General features: G+C 41.2%; 1 protein-coding gene across 3 annotated transcripts in view; it reads right to left on the bottom strand.

Annotated features, from left to right (window-relative positions):
* Positions 1–14,323, bottom strand: part of macrod1 (mono-ADP ribosylhydrolase 1) — a 192,130-nt gene that overhangs the window by 122,930 nt on the left and 54,877 nt on the right. For all 3 annotated transcript variants that reach the window (XM_074648624.1, XM_074648623.1, XM_074648622.1), the window contains exons 2-3: positions 13,881–13,979; positions 12,976–13,083 (exon numbers count right to left, since the gene is read on the bottom strand). In XM_074648624.1, the coding sequence (XP_074504725.1) occupies positions 12,976–13,083; positions 13,881–13,979 (207 nt within the window). The remainder of the gene's footprint in view (positions 1–12,975; positions 13,084–13,880; positions 13,980–14,323) is intronic.

Below are 14,323 nucleotides of genomic sequence, written 5' to 3'. Positions count from 1 at the left end.
AATCGATTACTTGTCAACTATTAAATTAATTGCCAACTACTTTGATAATCACTTAATCAGTTTCAGTCAAACTTCTCTGATTCCAGCTTCTTAAATGTGAATACTTTCTGGTTTCTTTCCTCCTCTATGAAAGTAAACTAAATATCTTTGCGTTGTGGACAAAACAAGACATTTGAGGACGTCATCTTGGGCTTTATCGAGAAAATAATCATCAGATTAATTGACGATGAAAATAATCGCTAGTTGCAGCCCTAAATCCAATATTACATAATAATATAACACCACAATAGGGGCCATTCTGCGGCATCACGAATACTTTTACTGTTAATACTTTAGGTACATTTTGCTTCTTATACTTTTGTACTTTGAATGCAGGATGTTTACTTGAGGTGGAGTATTTTTACAGTGTGGTATTGCTATTTTTACTCAAGAACAAGATCTCAATACTTCTTCATCCACTGCTGACCCTCCGCTAACGGACTTTGTTTTTCCCTTCAAACGCAATAAACTTTGTTTCATACTTAAGTCCATTGCCAACGTGACTTTGCGTTCTCGGAACCTGCAATGGATATATTTTATTATTTTCTGACATTTTATTGGCCGATAATGCCAATTGGCAATCGTTGATTGCCAATTAATCTGCCGAATGTTTTGAATCAACAAAACATTCGGCAGATTAATCGCTAATGAAATCAACTGTTAGTTAGAGGCTGTAAGGTAATGAAAATGATCTAATTCTGCACTAAAAACCTTCCACAAAAAAAGCATAGCAGATTTTTGCTCAATAAATAAAACATTTTTCATAATCAATGTAAACTTTTCAGTATTCTTTGAGGTGCACCGTCAGTACTCGACCCTGCCTTTAACCCTGCCTATCACCATCACTGCTTACTGTTGACCTCACTGTGATTAAAATCCATACAGATCAGACTCAGGTGCATTTCCTCCCCCCCCCCCCCGCACACACTCTCTTACTGGCTTTAATCCTCCATCCACTAAAAATAAAAGCAGGTCTCCGTTTGTCACACTCTGCTCAACGCCCACCGCTGTAATGTCGTCCTGGTTTAGTCGCTGGTAGCGCGGTGAGGTGGTCATAGCACGGCTAAGATTTGACAGCACGTCATATTTACTCCAAAACTGAAGCAGCCAATTTGCCTCAGTAAGTGCGTGTGTGTACAGACAGTTGACGGGCATATTGTGAGAACGTGTCCATTAGCGTTGCTTCACAAAACACACAGTCAGCAGCGCAGTGGGGATACTGCTATAGGAACTAGAGCTAAGGAAGTACAGTTACTACGGCGGGGAGAAGCGGCGCAGCTCAGGAGGGATCTGAAACCTGTTCTGCTTCATAGCAGCAGCTCATTTTACTTTCTGAGTAAACAACACAACTCTAAATTAATTCATACACAAGCAGAAAAGGTCGGCTGAGATTTTATCTTCCTTTAATTTAACCGCCCCCTTATGCATCAAAACACACACACATAAACACACTCAGGCCCATTTCAATCTGTGTATCTGTTTTGAGGCTTTCTACACATGTAAAATACTTGTCTGCGATGGCAAACTTGGTGTGACATTTTGCATCTTGTAATATGAGCACGTCCTAAGAGGAGCTGACAAGAGCTAGAGGGTGGATGTATGGTAACTGCAGCACAGAGCGCACACAGTGTGGCGGCCTGTGGGACCTCAACAGTCTCCGTTCTGGGCTCTCCATCACCTCCTCTGACCCCCGTTACTACCAGGGAGGCTGGGTGGATCACAACAACACGTCCCTCCTGATTAAAACCTCGGATAAGTGACTTGATGAAAAAGTGGCAGCCATCTGAGGATGAAATGCAGCCTTGAAAACATTAATTCCTCCAGCAGGAAGAAAAAAAAAAAGATGCTACAGCTGGCTACAACTCGATTATCCTCTAATAAGTGCCACACGACGTGCATACTTAAAAACAAACAGACTATCAACAGCTTAAGCGCTGAGACCGCAGTAGATACTGTGGCATTCAAAGTAGATCTGTGACAGAAATCACTTAATCCTTGGCCTGATGCTGGAAAATCCCTTATAAAGTGGTTAAGCATGCGAAGATTTCCACTCTCTGTCCCCTATTACTCCAGTCAAATGAGGAAAATGCAGCTCAGGTGAGATTGGAAAAACAATTTTCGCCGCTCTGAAGCAATTTACAACCACAAGTCAGGCCTGACAATCTTCCATACACGCTCATAGCAGAGTGGCGAAAGCATGCATGTCTGCCAGGCCGATTTTGGCGCTAAGCTCCACTGACAAAGCCAGCTAAGATCCAGTGAAGCCTTGCAGAAGCAGTGTGTCGCTGTGCCACTGTAGGGGTAATGCTCTTGTGAGGCGCTCTACCTGCAGAATCGAGGGTTCGCCTGTTTTATCCTCTTAAACTCACCACACAGGATCACTGAGCACATCCTTCTCACCTCTCTCCTCCAGCTGCTCTAGTCGATGCCCTGCTGCCTGTCTTTCTGGGTGCACTCATCCATGCCTCGCCAACGCCGCGGCCCCTTCATCCTCTATAACATAACCCCCGAGCCCCACAACCGCAACCCCCACTGCAGCTATCGGTCATCATCAACCACGGACTTCTCTGGAATCAATAAAAGATGCTCCACCGCTGGGTTGAATTTATATTGCACCTGATGGAAGCATCCAAGCTCAAAAAACACTGATGTTCAATAATTGATGCTTAGCCTATCCTCATACATTGCATATTGAAGAGGTGGGACCAAGTCATTGTTTTGCAAGTCACAAGTAAGTCTCCAGTCTTTGCACTCAAGTCCCAAACTTTGAGTTTCGAGTCCTAAACAAGTCATAATGCGCTTTTCAACAAATGAGTAACTGGTGCTTAGTAATGTAACATAAGTCCCTCATAGTTTTCTCCTGCAACTTGGTTGATCTGGGGAATTAAGTGAATGATAATCAAATGCAAGTCCCAATAATATTCACCAAAAATAAAGAGTCCAGAGTTCAACAAAAAAAAAACACCTTTCAGTGATTCAGCAATAAACAACAAAAGATCCAAATTCTGTTTGTTCAGTTCAGTTTTTTCCCCCCCATGAGTAAATTCAACTTTTTAACGATTTATTGGTTTCAGATGAATCTTTACACTTTACATAAAGTGAGATAATTTCAAAGAAGCTCTGATTTTATCAGACTTTATCACAGCGTGTCACCTCCACTAACATCAAGACATTCAATTCTGTTAAATATGACAAAGAAAATGAGTAAATCCTCACATTTCAGAAGCTGGAATCAGAGAATATTTGGTGTTTTTGCTTGAAAAACACCTGAAACAACAAAACGATTATCAAAATAGTTGCCCATTAATTTGACTAATCGATTAATAGTTTTATCGTTATACAGTAGAGCTGCGATGATTAATCGATTAGCTGTCAACTATTAAATTAATCGCCAACTATTTTGACAATCGATTAATTGGTTTGAGCTTTTAAGAAATAGAATTTTTCTGATTCCAGCTTCTTAAATGTGAATATTTTTCTGGTTTCTTTACTCCTCTATAACAGTTAACTGAATATCTTTGAGTTGTGGACAAAACAAGACATTTGACATTTTATAGACCAAACAACTAATCGATTAATCAAGAAAATAATCAACAGATTAATCAACAATAAGAATAATCATTAGTTATAATACCCATTACACTGCAATACAATACAATACTACACCACATTTTCTGAAATTTTACAGACAAAACTACTAATCAATTAACAAGAAAATAATCAGCAGATGAATTGATAATGAATATAATCGCTGGCAGCCCTAATGTTTGAAACTAGACGTGAAAAATTGGAGTCGTGTTCAAGGACGAGACATTTAAATGTCGTAACGCGTTCACAACAGCAGTTTGTGCCACTAAACCAACTGGAGCGAGGCAGCGAGGAACCATCACCTGACAACTCAAGCACCAGGAGTAACCAGTGACGGCAGTCGTCAAACATCTGTCAAGCAGTCAAGAAACACTGTGTGTCAGAGGACGTTATAAAGAAGGTGAGCCCGAGAAGACAGTCTGAAAAATTTTTACATCCTCAGAAAAACTTTCCGCAGAGTTCCCAAAAACAAACTGCTTGACAGGAGCGAGTTGAAAATGTGACTGTAAACAGAAGTAATGCTGCTGAATAACAGTCTTTATTCAGTTAAAATTGTGATTTTATGCTGACGTATTTTACTAAAGCAACGCAATTTAAAAATGTGAATGTTATTATTTATTGATTGATTTACTGTATTTTATGTTTACTTAAATGTGACATGTATTTGCATTTTTCTAGAGCTGCAACTAACGATTATTTTCATTGCCGATTAATCTGACGATTATTTTCTCAATTAATCGATTAGTTGTTTGGTCTACAAAATGTCAGAAAATGGTGACGCCCAAGCCCAAAGCCCAAGATGACGTCCTCAAATGTCTTGTTTTGTCCACAACGCAAAGATATTCAGTTTACTGTGATAGAGGGGTAAAGAAACCGGAAAATATTCACATTTAAAAAGCTGGAATTTCGCGGGTTTTCGCTTTGACACCAAATCCTCCGCCATCGTCTTGTCTGTCAACTCTTCCTCGTCCTGTGTGTGTGAAATCTGACTCCTGCTACTTTGTGCTGAGACTCCGTACGGAGCAGATGCATTCACTTTCAGTTTGTAGTGTATCTATTGATAACATGCCACCGATACGCCAAAATGAACTAAATGGGTTTTATTTCTATAAAAAAAAAGCAAAACGACGGTGGGTACGTAATGTAATAGTGTATGTCAGATCACCGTGTAACACCTGTAACACCGAGTACCGCAGCAAGCCTAATGAGTAGTGAGACTGGTTAGTGTTAGGGTAAGAATATCACGGTAAGCCAATCAGAGGCAGAGTAGGGCGAGTCATGCCTTCGCTATAGTAGGATTTGTAATATCGCTGGCCAGCTCCAGCTCGGTTGTTTCGATTCGGGCACGATAGAAACTTGCAAATGCCATTAAAAGCTCGAGGGAGGCAGAGGAACATGACGTTTTTCAGATCACCTGTCTCAAGCACTACTCTCAGGATATAGTGACCATTTTATAAAAAATAACTTTATCATATTTGCAAAGTGACACTTTAATTCTGTGAAAATCACGAAGCTTTTCAAGTCTGCCATTAGTCACTACCAGCTTTTTTGTGCTTGGCTTCTAGGAAGAAATGCTCGTCTTTGTACCTTTTTAAAAGGCTGCGTCACACCGATGCCACGCTGACGGTTAAATGACGCTTTCAGTGGAATCTGTAGGTGAGACAAAGTGTTGCTACGCCTGCCTCATGACTTTCTGACCTTTTTTTTTCCTCCCAGCTATCCATCCCCTCATCCATCCAGCTCTCTTTCCAGGTTTCTTATCTGTGAGGAAGTTACAGTGCCGTCTATCTACAGACACTCTCTCACGTCCTGTCTGTCACCTGCAGGCCAGGGAAACTATTGGCTCTAATCTTGTATCTCTCAGCTGTTGCCTCGTGAGTGGGTTTCCAGTGCCAACCAGCAGCTTTATCTCTGACCTGCAGAGGAAAACCTGGGAGACCCTATCTCATGCGCACACAAACATGAGAGCACACCTGCCCTCAAAACACAAACGTACACCACTCATCGTGCACCGCCCCTCCAGACACGATCGCACCGCACACACACATTCATGCGTGCTGTCCGGCAGGTGTAAATGTGCACAGGTGTAAACATGCAGATGTAAATAGTCTTGTCGATACATCCAGACATGTGTGCAAAGGTGTCAGTCCTATATAATCACACAGACTCTCAGCAAGCAGAAATAGTGATGATGACGAGTGGTTCAAGCTCTAAAGATGGAGATAGGAGGAGAATATTCGTTATCACTTGACGGAGCACGGCTTAATTTTAGGGACAGTTTTTTATAGTCTAGCCTGAAAGATTTATCAGCCAATTCTGTCGCTGCATTTACTCCCATGGAGTTAGCTCCACCAGAAAATTACACAAAAAACACAGAGAGAACTTACTGTATATGTCCAGTTTTTAAATCTTTTTCAATTAAATTTAAATTCTACGCTGGAAAAAAAAGGCCAAAATGAACGGCGTTTAATGCCAAACGCGCTGAGGGTAAGTGCTGAAATGGAAATGAGGAATAAAACTTTTGAGAGTGAAAATGCAGCTCAGTAGAGCTAAGCAAATTTGCATTTAATCAATTTGAAAAAAGGTTTTAATACAAAGTTAGTTGCAGAGACGTCGTATCCACACGCACACACTCGCACGCACACACACTCCAAGAACTCATCACTCCAAAGACATTTCATTGTGCAATCCATCTTAATCAGCTAACCCATCAGAGACAATATATCCTCCCCTCCATCTCTCTCCTCCTCCGGACGGAGTGATTGAGGGGTGTAAAGAGGAGGATGTTTCTACCCGCCGTCTCCTCCCCTCCCAATATCCCCCCCTTCCTCCTCCTCCTCCTCCTCACCAGGACGGCTCTTAAGTGCTTGTGGGTTTTTATGTTTGTAGTGTTTTATAGGAGTGGGCAGGAGCCAGGGGCTGTAAAAGTGTGGAAGGAAGGAGGGAGGGGGAGGAGAAGAGGAGGAGTGGAGAGTTACTGTAAATCCGATCTTTACTGAGAGGGACACAAACGACAAACAGCGGCCGCCCAGCCTCCCCGCAACGTCCTCTTTACCTGATCAATCAGTGCTGACTGACGGAAGGATGGAAGGAAGGAAGGAAGAGAAGCAGCATATTACTTAGTAGGGGTGGGAAAAACAATCGATTCACCTACTGTATGTATCGCGATTTTCTTTTTAGGATTTTGAAATTGATTTTTTAATGCCAGAATCGATATATTTGCTTCATTTGAGTCTATGCAGAGGTAGAAGGAAGTTTCCGCTTTTATTGTTGTAGTCTGAGTAACGTGACGTTATATCCGTTACGTATCCATCAAAAACCAAACAAACTGCAGCCGGCCGCAGTGAGCCGAAACGAGAAAGTAGAAAACGTCGGAGGCCTGCACTCTCACAGGTTAAATCCAACGTGGTAAACACTACACATACAGTAAAGTATGGAAACACTTTGGGTTTCACACATTACCAGGAAAAGTAGACATGATGGCTAAAGCTGCATGTTAACTCTGTCATGTACAGCGAACGTTATCGTATCTTGGTAACGTGCGGTCGAGCCAGCCGTAACTTGCATCTCCGTGATCAAATCAGTCGACGCTACAACTGTAGAGCACCCGTATACTGACATTTATGTTAAATACAGTCAAACGGCCACATTGGACCTGACCATTGATGTATAAAGTGAACGGAGCTGACGGGAGAGCTAGCGACGGACTTGGTGAAGTTAACGGTGGTATACACGTGTGACTACGTCCAGTTTTCAAAATAAGGTGTTAACAAAGCGAAATATATACAAAATACAAATATGGAAATAAGATTTATTGGATTATATTCACCAGAGGTATAAAACATTACATTTCCCTAATAAATTAAAAAGAAAATAACACACATTTTTGAGGGAAATGTCTTTATTCTTTGAATTTTGGGTTGATGGAAAAAATTTAATAAATAATGCCTGACAATGACTGATATATATTTGACTTGAATGTATTTATTTAGATATCTTTCAAAGTAAAAGTCCCTAGAAGTGTATAATTTAACTTTTTCTCATGGTCTCATAGTGGTAAAAAAGTTAACAAAAATTGCAATAAATTATAATATTGAATCGCAATACTTAAAAATCAAAATAGACATCGAATCGGCACCAAAGTATCGTGATAGTATCAAATCGGGAGATAGGTGTATCGTCCCAGCCGTATATATGTGTGTGTTTTTGTGTGTCTGCAGTCAACTGCTCATCATCACCAGCCAGCCAACCAGCCCACCAGTCTGCCAGTATAGCGTATAATTGGGCGCAGTTGGCTTCTATTGAATGTTTGCTGCGTTACGGGCTAAACGATTCTTCAAGGCCTCTCATGGCAGCCAGAGAAAAAAATCCACAATACTCCCCTCCACATGTCAAAAACCACAGGCGCTGATTTGGCTGCTTTCTAAAAACGCTTCACTCTTCGATCGGCAACAGGAGAATAAGCTTGTGAGCGATTTTCTAAATGAGCGTAACTAACTGTCTCTTTTCTAATTGTCCTCTTGTCCCTGGATGTCTGTTGGCTTCTCTCGTTTATTTTAATGTCATATCTCTTTAAGTGCGACTGACATCGCTGAAAGCCTCTTAGTCAGTCAGTTAGTCATCGAATGAAAAGGTCAGCCGCTTAGTCGACAAAATGACTACGGAGACAGTCAGCTGGCCGGCCAGTCAGTCAAACAAACAGAAAAAGGATGATCTGCTGCCCAAACCCCCTTTTGTGGGTACCCTGTACCTGCTTGTTGCCATGGCAATGCAGTCGGAGATTTAAATACTAGCCTGTGTCCTCTCCCTACCTCTCTTTCATCCTCTTCTGTTCACTCCTCCAGACTCTCCCCTCGCTTTTTGTGAGTCGGCGTGCTGACTCTCTCTCACGCTCCGTCTCTCAGTCATGTTTCCTCTGGCGTTGTTGTGTGTTTTTTCAGTCTCCCTCCCTCACCTTGCCTTCGTCCTCTCTGCTAAATGACACTTTACTAGCTGTTTCCTCCTGTTAATTCCCCGCTACTTTGCATGGGGCGACTCTGTAAAAAGCTCTTGTAAAAACACACAAAGTCGCCTCTACGGGCACACGAGAGACAAATTACAATTACTTACTGTATATACACACTCGTAATTACTTTAACATTTGCAGGCAGATGCACGATTGCTCCCAAGCACAGGCAGTAATGCCATAAATGAGAGTGAAAGATCAACATATTCACTGGATGCTGGCACGGCGCACACCTGCTGACAGTCAGCTGCCAATGAAGATCTGTCATTTTCTGCTAAAGCCTCATCATCAAGCATCATTTAGGCGTGCTGGCCTGCATTCATCTCTCTCTGCCCCGATGCACCGTCTGTGCCAAGACGCCGATTAAATTTCCCCCAAATGCCCAAACAGCCTCGTGGGAATAGGTCTTCAGTGAATGAGCTGGCTTTTGGCTCCATCTAATGGTCACTGGAAACGGCTCTAATCCTTCCGGAAAACAACAACTGATGGGAGGAAGTGTGAGTAGCCTGTCTTTAAAAGGTGTATATAGATCATATGACTCATTAGATTAGATCAGCGGTTCACAACCTTTTTCTTTAAGGGACCACTTTTCTATCATTGAGTAAACTGACGACCCCTGACTAATATTTTATGGATATTTCATATCATATTCAGTGCATAACAATAACAGTACAGAACAGCTGATAAACTGTTCAATTAATCCAAATAGTGAACGCAATAACTGCAGGAAGTTGGGGTAAAAGGAGTGATTTGGATGCCTTTTGAGTAGATTATTTCCTGTGAATATTGCATCAGAGATGAGTTTCCTGTTATTTTAAGGAACTTTTAATAAAAAAAATGTGTCTGTATTGTGTATTTTTTATATTTTTAACAAATCACACATGCTTATTAGGCTTCTTTGACAAATTCAGGGTTTTCTTCTCCCTGACGCTTGGCCATTGTTCTATTAGCTCTTTGGTTGTTTTAACTGCGTACATTTCTAATGCAGGACGAGGCTGAATATAACTGGTGTTCAGGTCATTCATCCTGTGACATTTTAAGTTTAAACCTTAAATAATATAAACTAACAACAGAGTGGGTAAACTGAATTTCCCTTCAGGGATCAATAAAGTATGTCTTCTTCTTCTTCTGAATAATAATCCAAAATTTAAAAAAACTATTTTAGTTTTCCTCACAAAAATGAATGAAATGCTGAGATATAGGCCAACTGTATGTTGTTAAAAACGTTGTCTTACACCCCTTAAAATCAAGTAGGCCTTGCGACTCCCGTTAAGCTTTGACGACCCCTTGCGGGGGAAACGTGCCATAAGGGTGCAGTGAGAGTCGTTGCTCTACAGGGAAGAAGGTTTTCCTGCATCGTCCCTTTTCTATGGCGAGGCAGCGCTCACTCAGTCTGTTCTTTTTAATTATAGATCAGTTACCATCAAATAGTCTGCTATAGTGTGCTGTCGATTTAGAGCCAGATAGCATTGCACTTTGCTCTGTGCCTTTGTTTGTGTTTGCAACTAGGTGATATATTTCTGTTTTGACTGAGTCTAATTGGTGGATCAATGAGGCCTGGGTGTGTTGGTGGAGCAGGTTGGTGAACTCAGCCTCAGGACCAGCTCTCTTGCCACTGCAGGGCTTGATAATGATATGAGAGGGGGTCACTATGTTTTAGATGTGTCCACAACTTAATTGATCTTTTTTTTGTATATTTTATTACTAGTGGATATTTGCCTAACTCTGCCCTGCATGCATTATTTGTAGTTTTTCTCTGGACGTGTAGGAGAATCTTACAGAACTCTGCATGCAGCATCTCAACGGGGTGTTTATCCCACTGAGTGAAGTCTTGTTTTGTAAGTGGACCCCACACCTCGCTGCCAGAGAGTGCAATCGGTTCAATAACAAATTAGAATTGGTATTTCGGTTTCGACATTTTTCTTAATGGCATAGAAAGCCCTGCGTGTTTTCTCTCTCAGCTCATGAACTGCCTCATTAAAATGTCCAGTTGAACTTATTATTAAACCTAGGTAATAGTGTGTGTGTGTGTGTGTGTGTGTGTGTGTGTGTGTGTGTGTGTGTGTGTGTGTGTGTGTGTGCATCGACATGTTTTGTACCAACTAAGAACTTTGGATTCTGAGATCTGGATCTTTTTTTAGAAAATCATTATTTTGGTCTGTTGGGGGTTTACTGTCGGGGCCCAGGTCTGACTGCTCCAGCAGGTCCAGGATCTGCAGTAGCAGGTCGTCTGCAAAGAGCCAGCATTTCACCTCCTTAAGGGGGAGTCTTACACCAGGGATAGGGGACTTTTCTATTACACTAGCCAAATCACTGACGTAAATTACAATTACATTTTCTTATGGTCTGCAGCAGAGCATTTCAAAAGGTTTTTTCACCATGTTAAACATAATGAACTGAATGAACTCAATTCTTTTATTTTTATTTTAGCGTGTGTTCACATCAGCTGAGACAATTAATCAATATATCAATTGACAGAAAGATTATTTGGCAACAATTCTGATCACCAATTAACTAACTTTTATAAGTTGTTTAAACAAAGCAAATATGGCCGACACTATTTATTTGAAACTGAATATCTTGTCAGTTGGACAAAATGAGACATCTAAAGATGTAACTTTGGACTCTCAAAACTTGTGATGGACATTTTTTACACTTTTGTGACATTTCACAGACTAAACGATAAATTGATTAGTTGAAAAAAATAATCAACAGATTAACTGAATTAAAATAATCAAAGGTTGCAGCAGTAACCAGTTAATGCAAAAAATCTTTTGTTTGGTCATGATAACAGATGTAGTGTCCCCAAAACAAATGTCTCGGGTATACTTCATAAACAGGACAAAAAAAACAATGAGTGTGGTGTGCAGGGACGCTCGTGTTCTTGTCTTAACTTTCCTTACTTTTTTCCGTACCGTGGGCTCATACGAGGGTACTCTGTAACTTCAGATAACTGTGTAAATGACCTGGGTAAACTTGATGAATGCGGCCTGTGCGTAAATGAGCGTGTGTTCATGAGAATTGTATGAGAATTGTAAATTAGAATAATTAACGCTATTGACAAGCCAACCACAGGGGAAGGCAAGTAACCGCCACAACCGCTATGTTCAAGTTTTTTCGTTTTTTAATTCTTTGCAATGGGATCGCGCTTTTTTAAGCTTTGCTACAAACACCACCTGCGTGACGAGGTGCTGAGCGTCTATTCTGCGCTGAGCGCTGCACGTTTGGTGTTTTTTTCTGGTCGCTGAGAGTTGAAAAATGTTAAACGTTGAGTAAAACGCTACGCTCACCACTGTTACTTTTTACCCAACCGTCCAATCACAGTGGAGGAGGGCGGGACAATTACCACAAAGACCAACCATCACATCCTACACAGGCTACAAGTGCTGAAAAACAACAAAAAGGAGGAGAAATTAATAAACATAAACCGGCAGGTCCGTCCTCTCTCCCTACATGCTTCGGCCTTCCCTTCATCCAGAGCAAACACTCCACCTTGTGCCAACATTTTCACTCCTGCAGATATTCTGTATCATAGCAACCAGACGTAACCGAAGCGTCTAAGCTGCACCTCATTGGACTTCTGTGTTCTGCATTTAACAATTAACAGCCTCGCAATAAAGCTTATTTACAGTATGTAGCGCTAAAATCAGGATAAATCAGGAGCTGTTGAGCCAATCATTATCACCGCAGGGGCGATTCCTTCACAGCGACAGCCCAAGTTGGTATTAAATTCAAGACTAGTTATTTCATACAGTTCCATTTCAATGCAGTTTATCCATAATTTGGTCAGTACTGAGACTTCACACAAACGCTAGCGCTGCTTTCAAGTTGTTTTGCCTACTTTTTAAGTTTCCAGGGAGCCGGTCAGCAGTCGTGCCGATTCTACTCCCTTTTGTTGTTCTTGTTTTCTTATGTACTGTATGTACACGGACTACAGTAGAGAAAACTTCAGAGTACAAACCTGTTGGTATCCATAAAAAAGCTTGCAGCTGTCCCACCCACACACTAAGAAATACATCATACCCGTAATGAGCACAAACCACCGTCGTAGTTGCTGAATTAATATACAGTACATTCACATTGATGCACAAACAGACTTCTTTAATCCATTGTCCCTTCTCATATTCCCCTCTGGTTTGTGTTCTTCTCCACATTGTTCTTGTGCAGGTGTTTCTACTTTCCCTGCTGAATACTAACTTACTTTTGTTGCAAAATAGAGGAAATAAAATTACGTTTTATCTTGTTTTTCATTTTATTTCATCATGTGTGAACGCAGATAACTGGTGACCATGCTGGATGACTAATCTACACACTGAAACACTCACTCATTTACACACGCATACCTGCATTGACGATAGCGTCTATCTCCAGCTTGGTGATGTCGCCGCTGTACAGGGAAATCTTCTGGTCCAACTTTTCATTCCTCTGATATAGAGGTTTTCCAGAACCACCTGATAATGAGACACACACACACACATACATACAGTACATTCAGTCTCAGGATCTGTTGTATTTACCTGGTAAACTGGCACAAGGAATGTGTTTTGGTTGTTTGCCCCTATACTTGTACACTGCTGCTGTATTCTATTCTCATTTACAGTGAAAAGACTTTATGCTGAATATACCCTGGTCTACTCTGGACATACATTTCAAATTGATTTCAACACCCATTTTATAGATTCAGGTACAAAACTGAGATATAAACCTAACTGGATATATTTGTTCATGCACTCAGACTGGCACCATTCAATGATTTATTGCCACACAATGAAGGTGTATATACAGGCTTACAGGCAGGTTCAGGTACATGGTAAAGTTCAGGTTTTGGTGGCTTGAAAGCAAAAGTATAAAGCACAGTAGTGCAGCAGCGGCGCTGTCCCGAGCATTGAAACAAGGGAGATGGAGACAGACAGACAGAAGAACATGTCAGCCTGCTGCCCTGCGTCGCACCGCGAAGCTTCGAATACCTTCGAATATTTCTCATCGAAGCTTTGAACCCAAAAATGGTATTTTGGGACAGCCCTATACATTACATATGACTATATTACATTTTGCATGAGGTGCTTCCAATGCCTAAGCGCTAAAAAAGTTGCTCATAATTTGGAAATGCTCTTGATGTGATGAATATCTGATAACACTAGTAGAAGTATTCATGTCTTGCTGCATCTCTCCGGTAAAGTCTCACCAGCACCACCACCCAACCCTGACTGAACCTCACAGTGACGTTGACTGATGTTGGGTGTCTGACCTGCAGTGGGAGTCCACACTGAGACGTCGTCCAGTGGCACGGAGTTAGACGTCCTGTAGTGCTGACGCCTGTCCTTCACAGACATGGACAGCAAGGAGTCTGAGAGAGACAATGGAGAAGGAGGACAAACAGTAAATATGTTAGCTAGATATACAACATAGGTTATGTTTAATATGTATTAATGTTAAGGAGCAGAGAAACATGGTATTTTTGGTGTACCAGACTGAAGAAAAGCTTCATGAAGAATAAGATAAAATAGCTCATGTATACCCACCTAATGAACAGTGTGGTGTACAAGGAGATTATAATACACTGAAAGTACTTCATGCTTTTGCGCTCAAATTCAAGTTTGTTGAAGTACAGATTTACTTTATGAAGACAGCAAGACATCTCATAAGCTTACAGTATATATAATATCATAGAAGGTACTTTAGGGCTGAAGT

This window comes from Sebastes fasciatus, chromosome 10 (assembly GCF_043250625.1).
Source record: "Sebastes fasciatus isolate fSebFas1 chromosome 10, fSebFas1.pri, whole genome shotgun sequence".
Classification (NCBI taxonomy): Eukaryota; Metazoa; Chordata; class Actinopteri; order Perciformes; family Sebastidae; genus Sebastes; species Sebastes fasciatus.
This window is presented reverse-complemented; position numbering and strand designations above follow the sequence as displayed.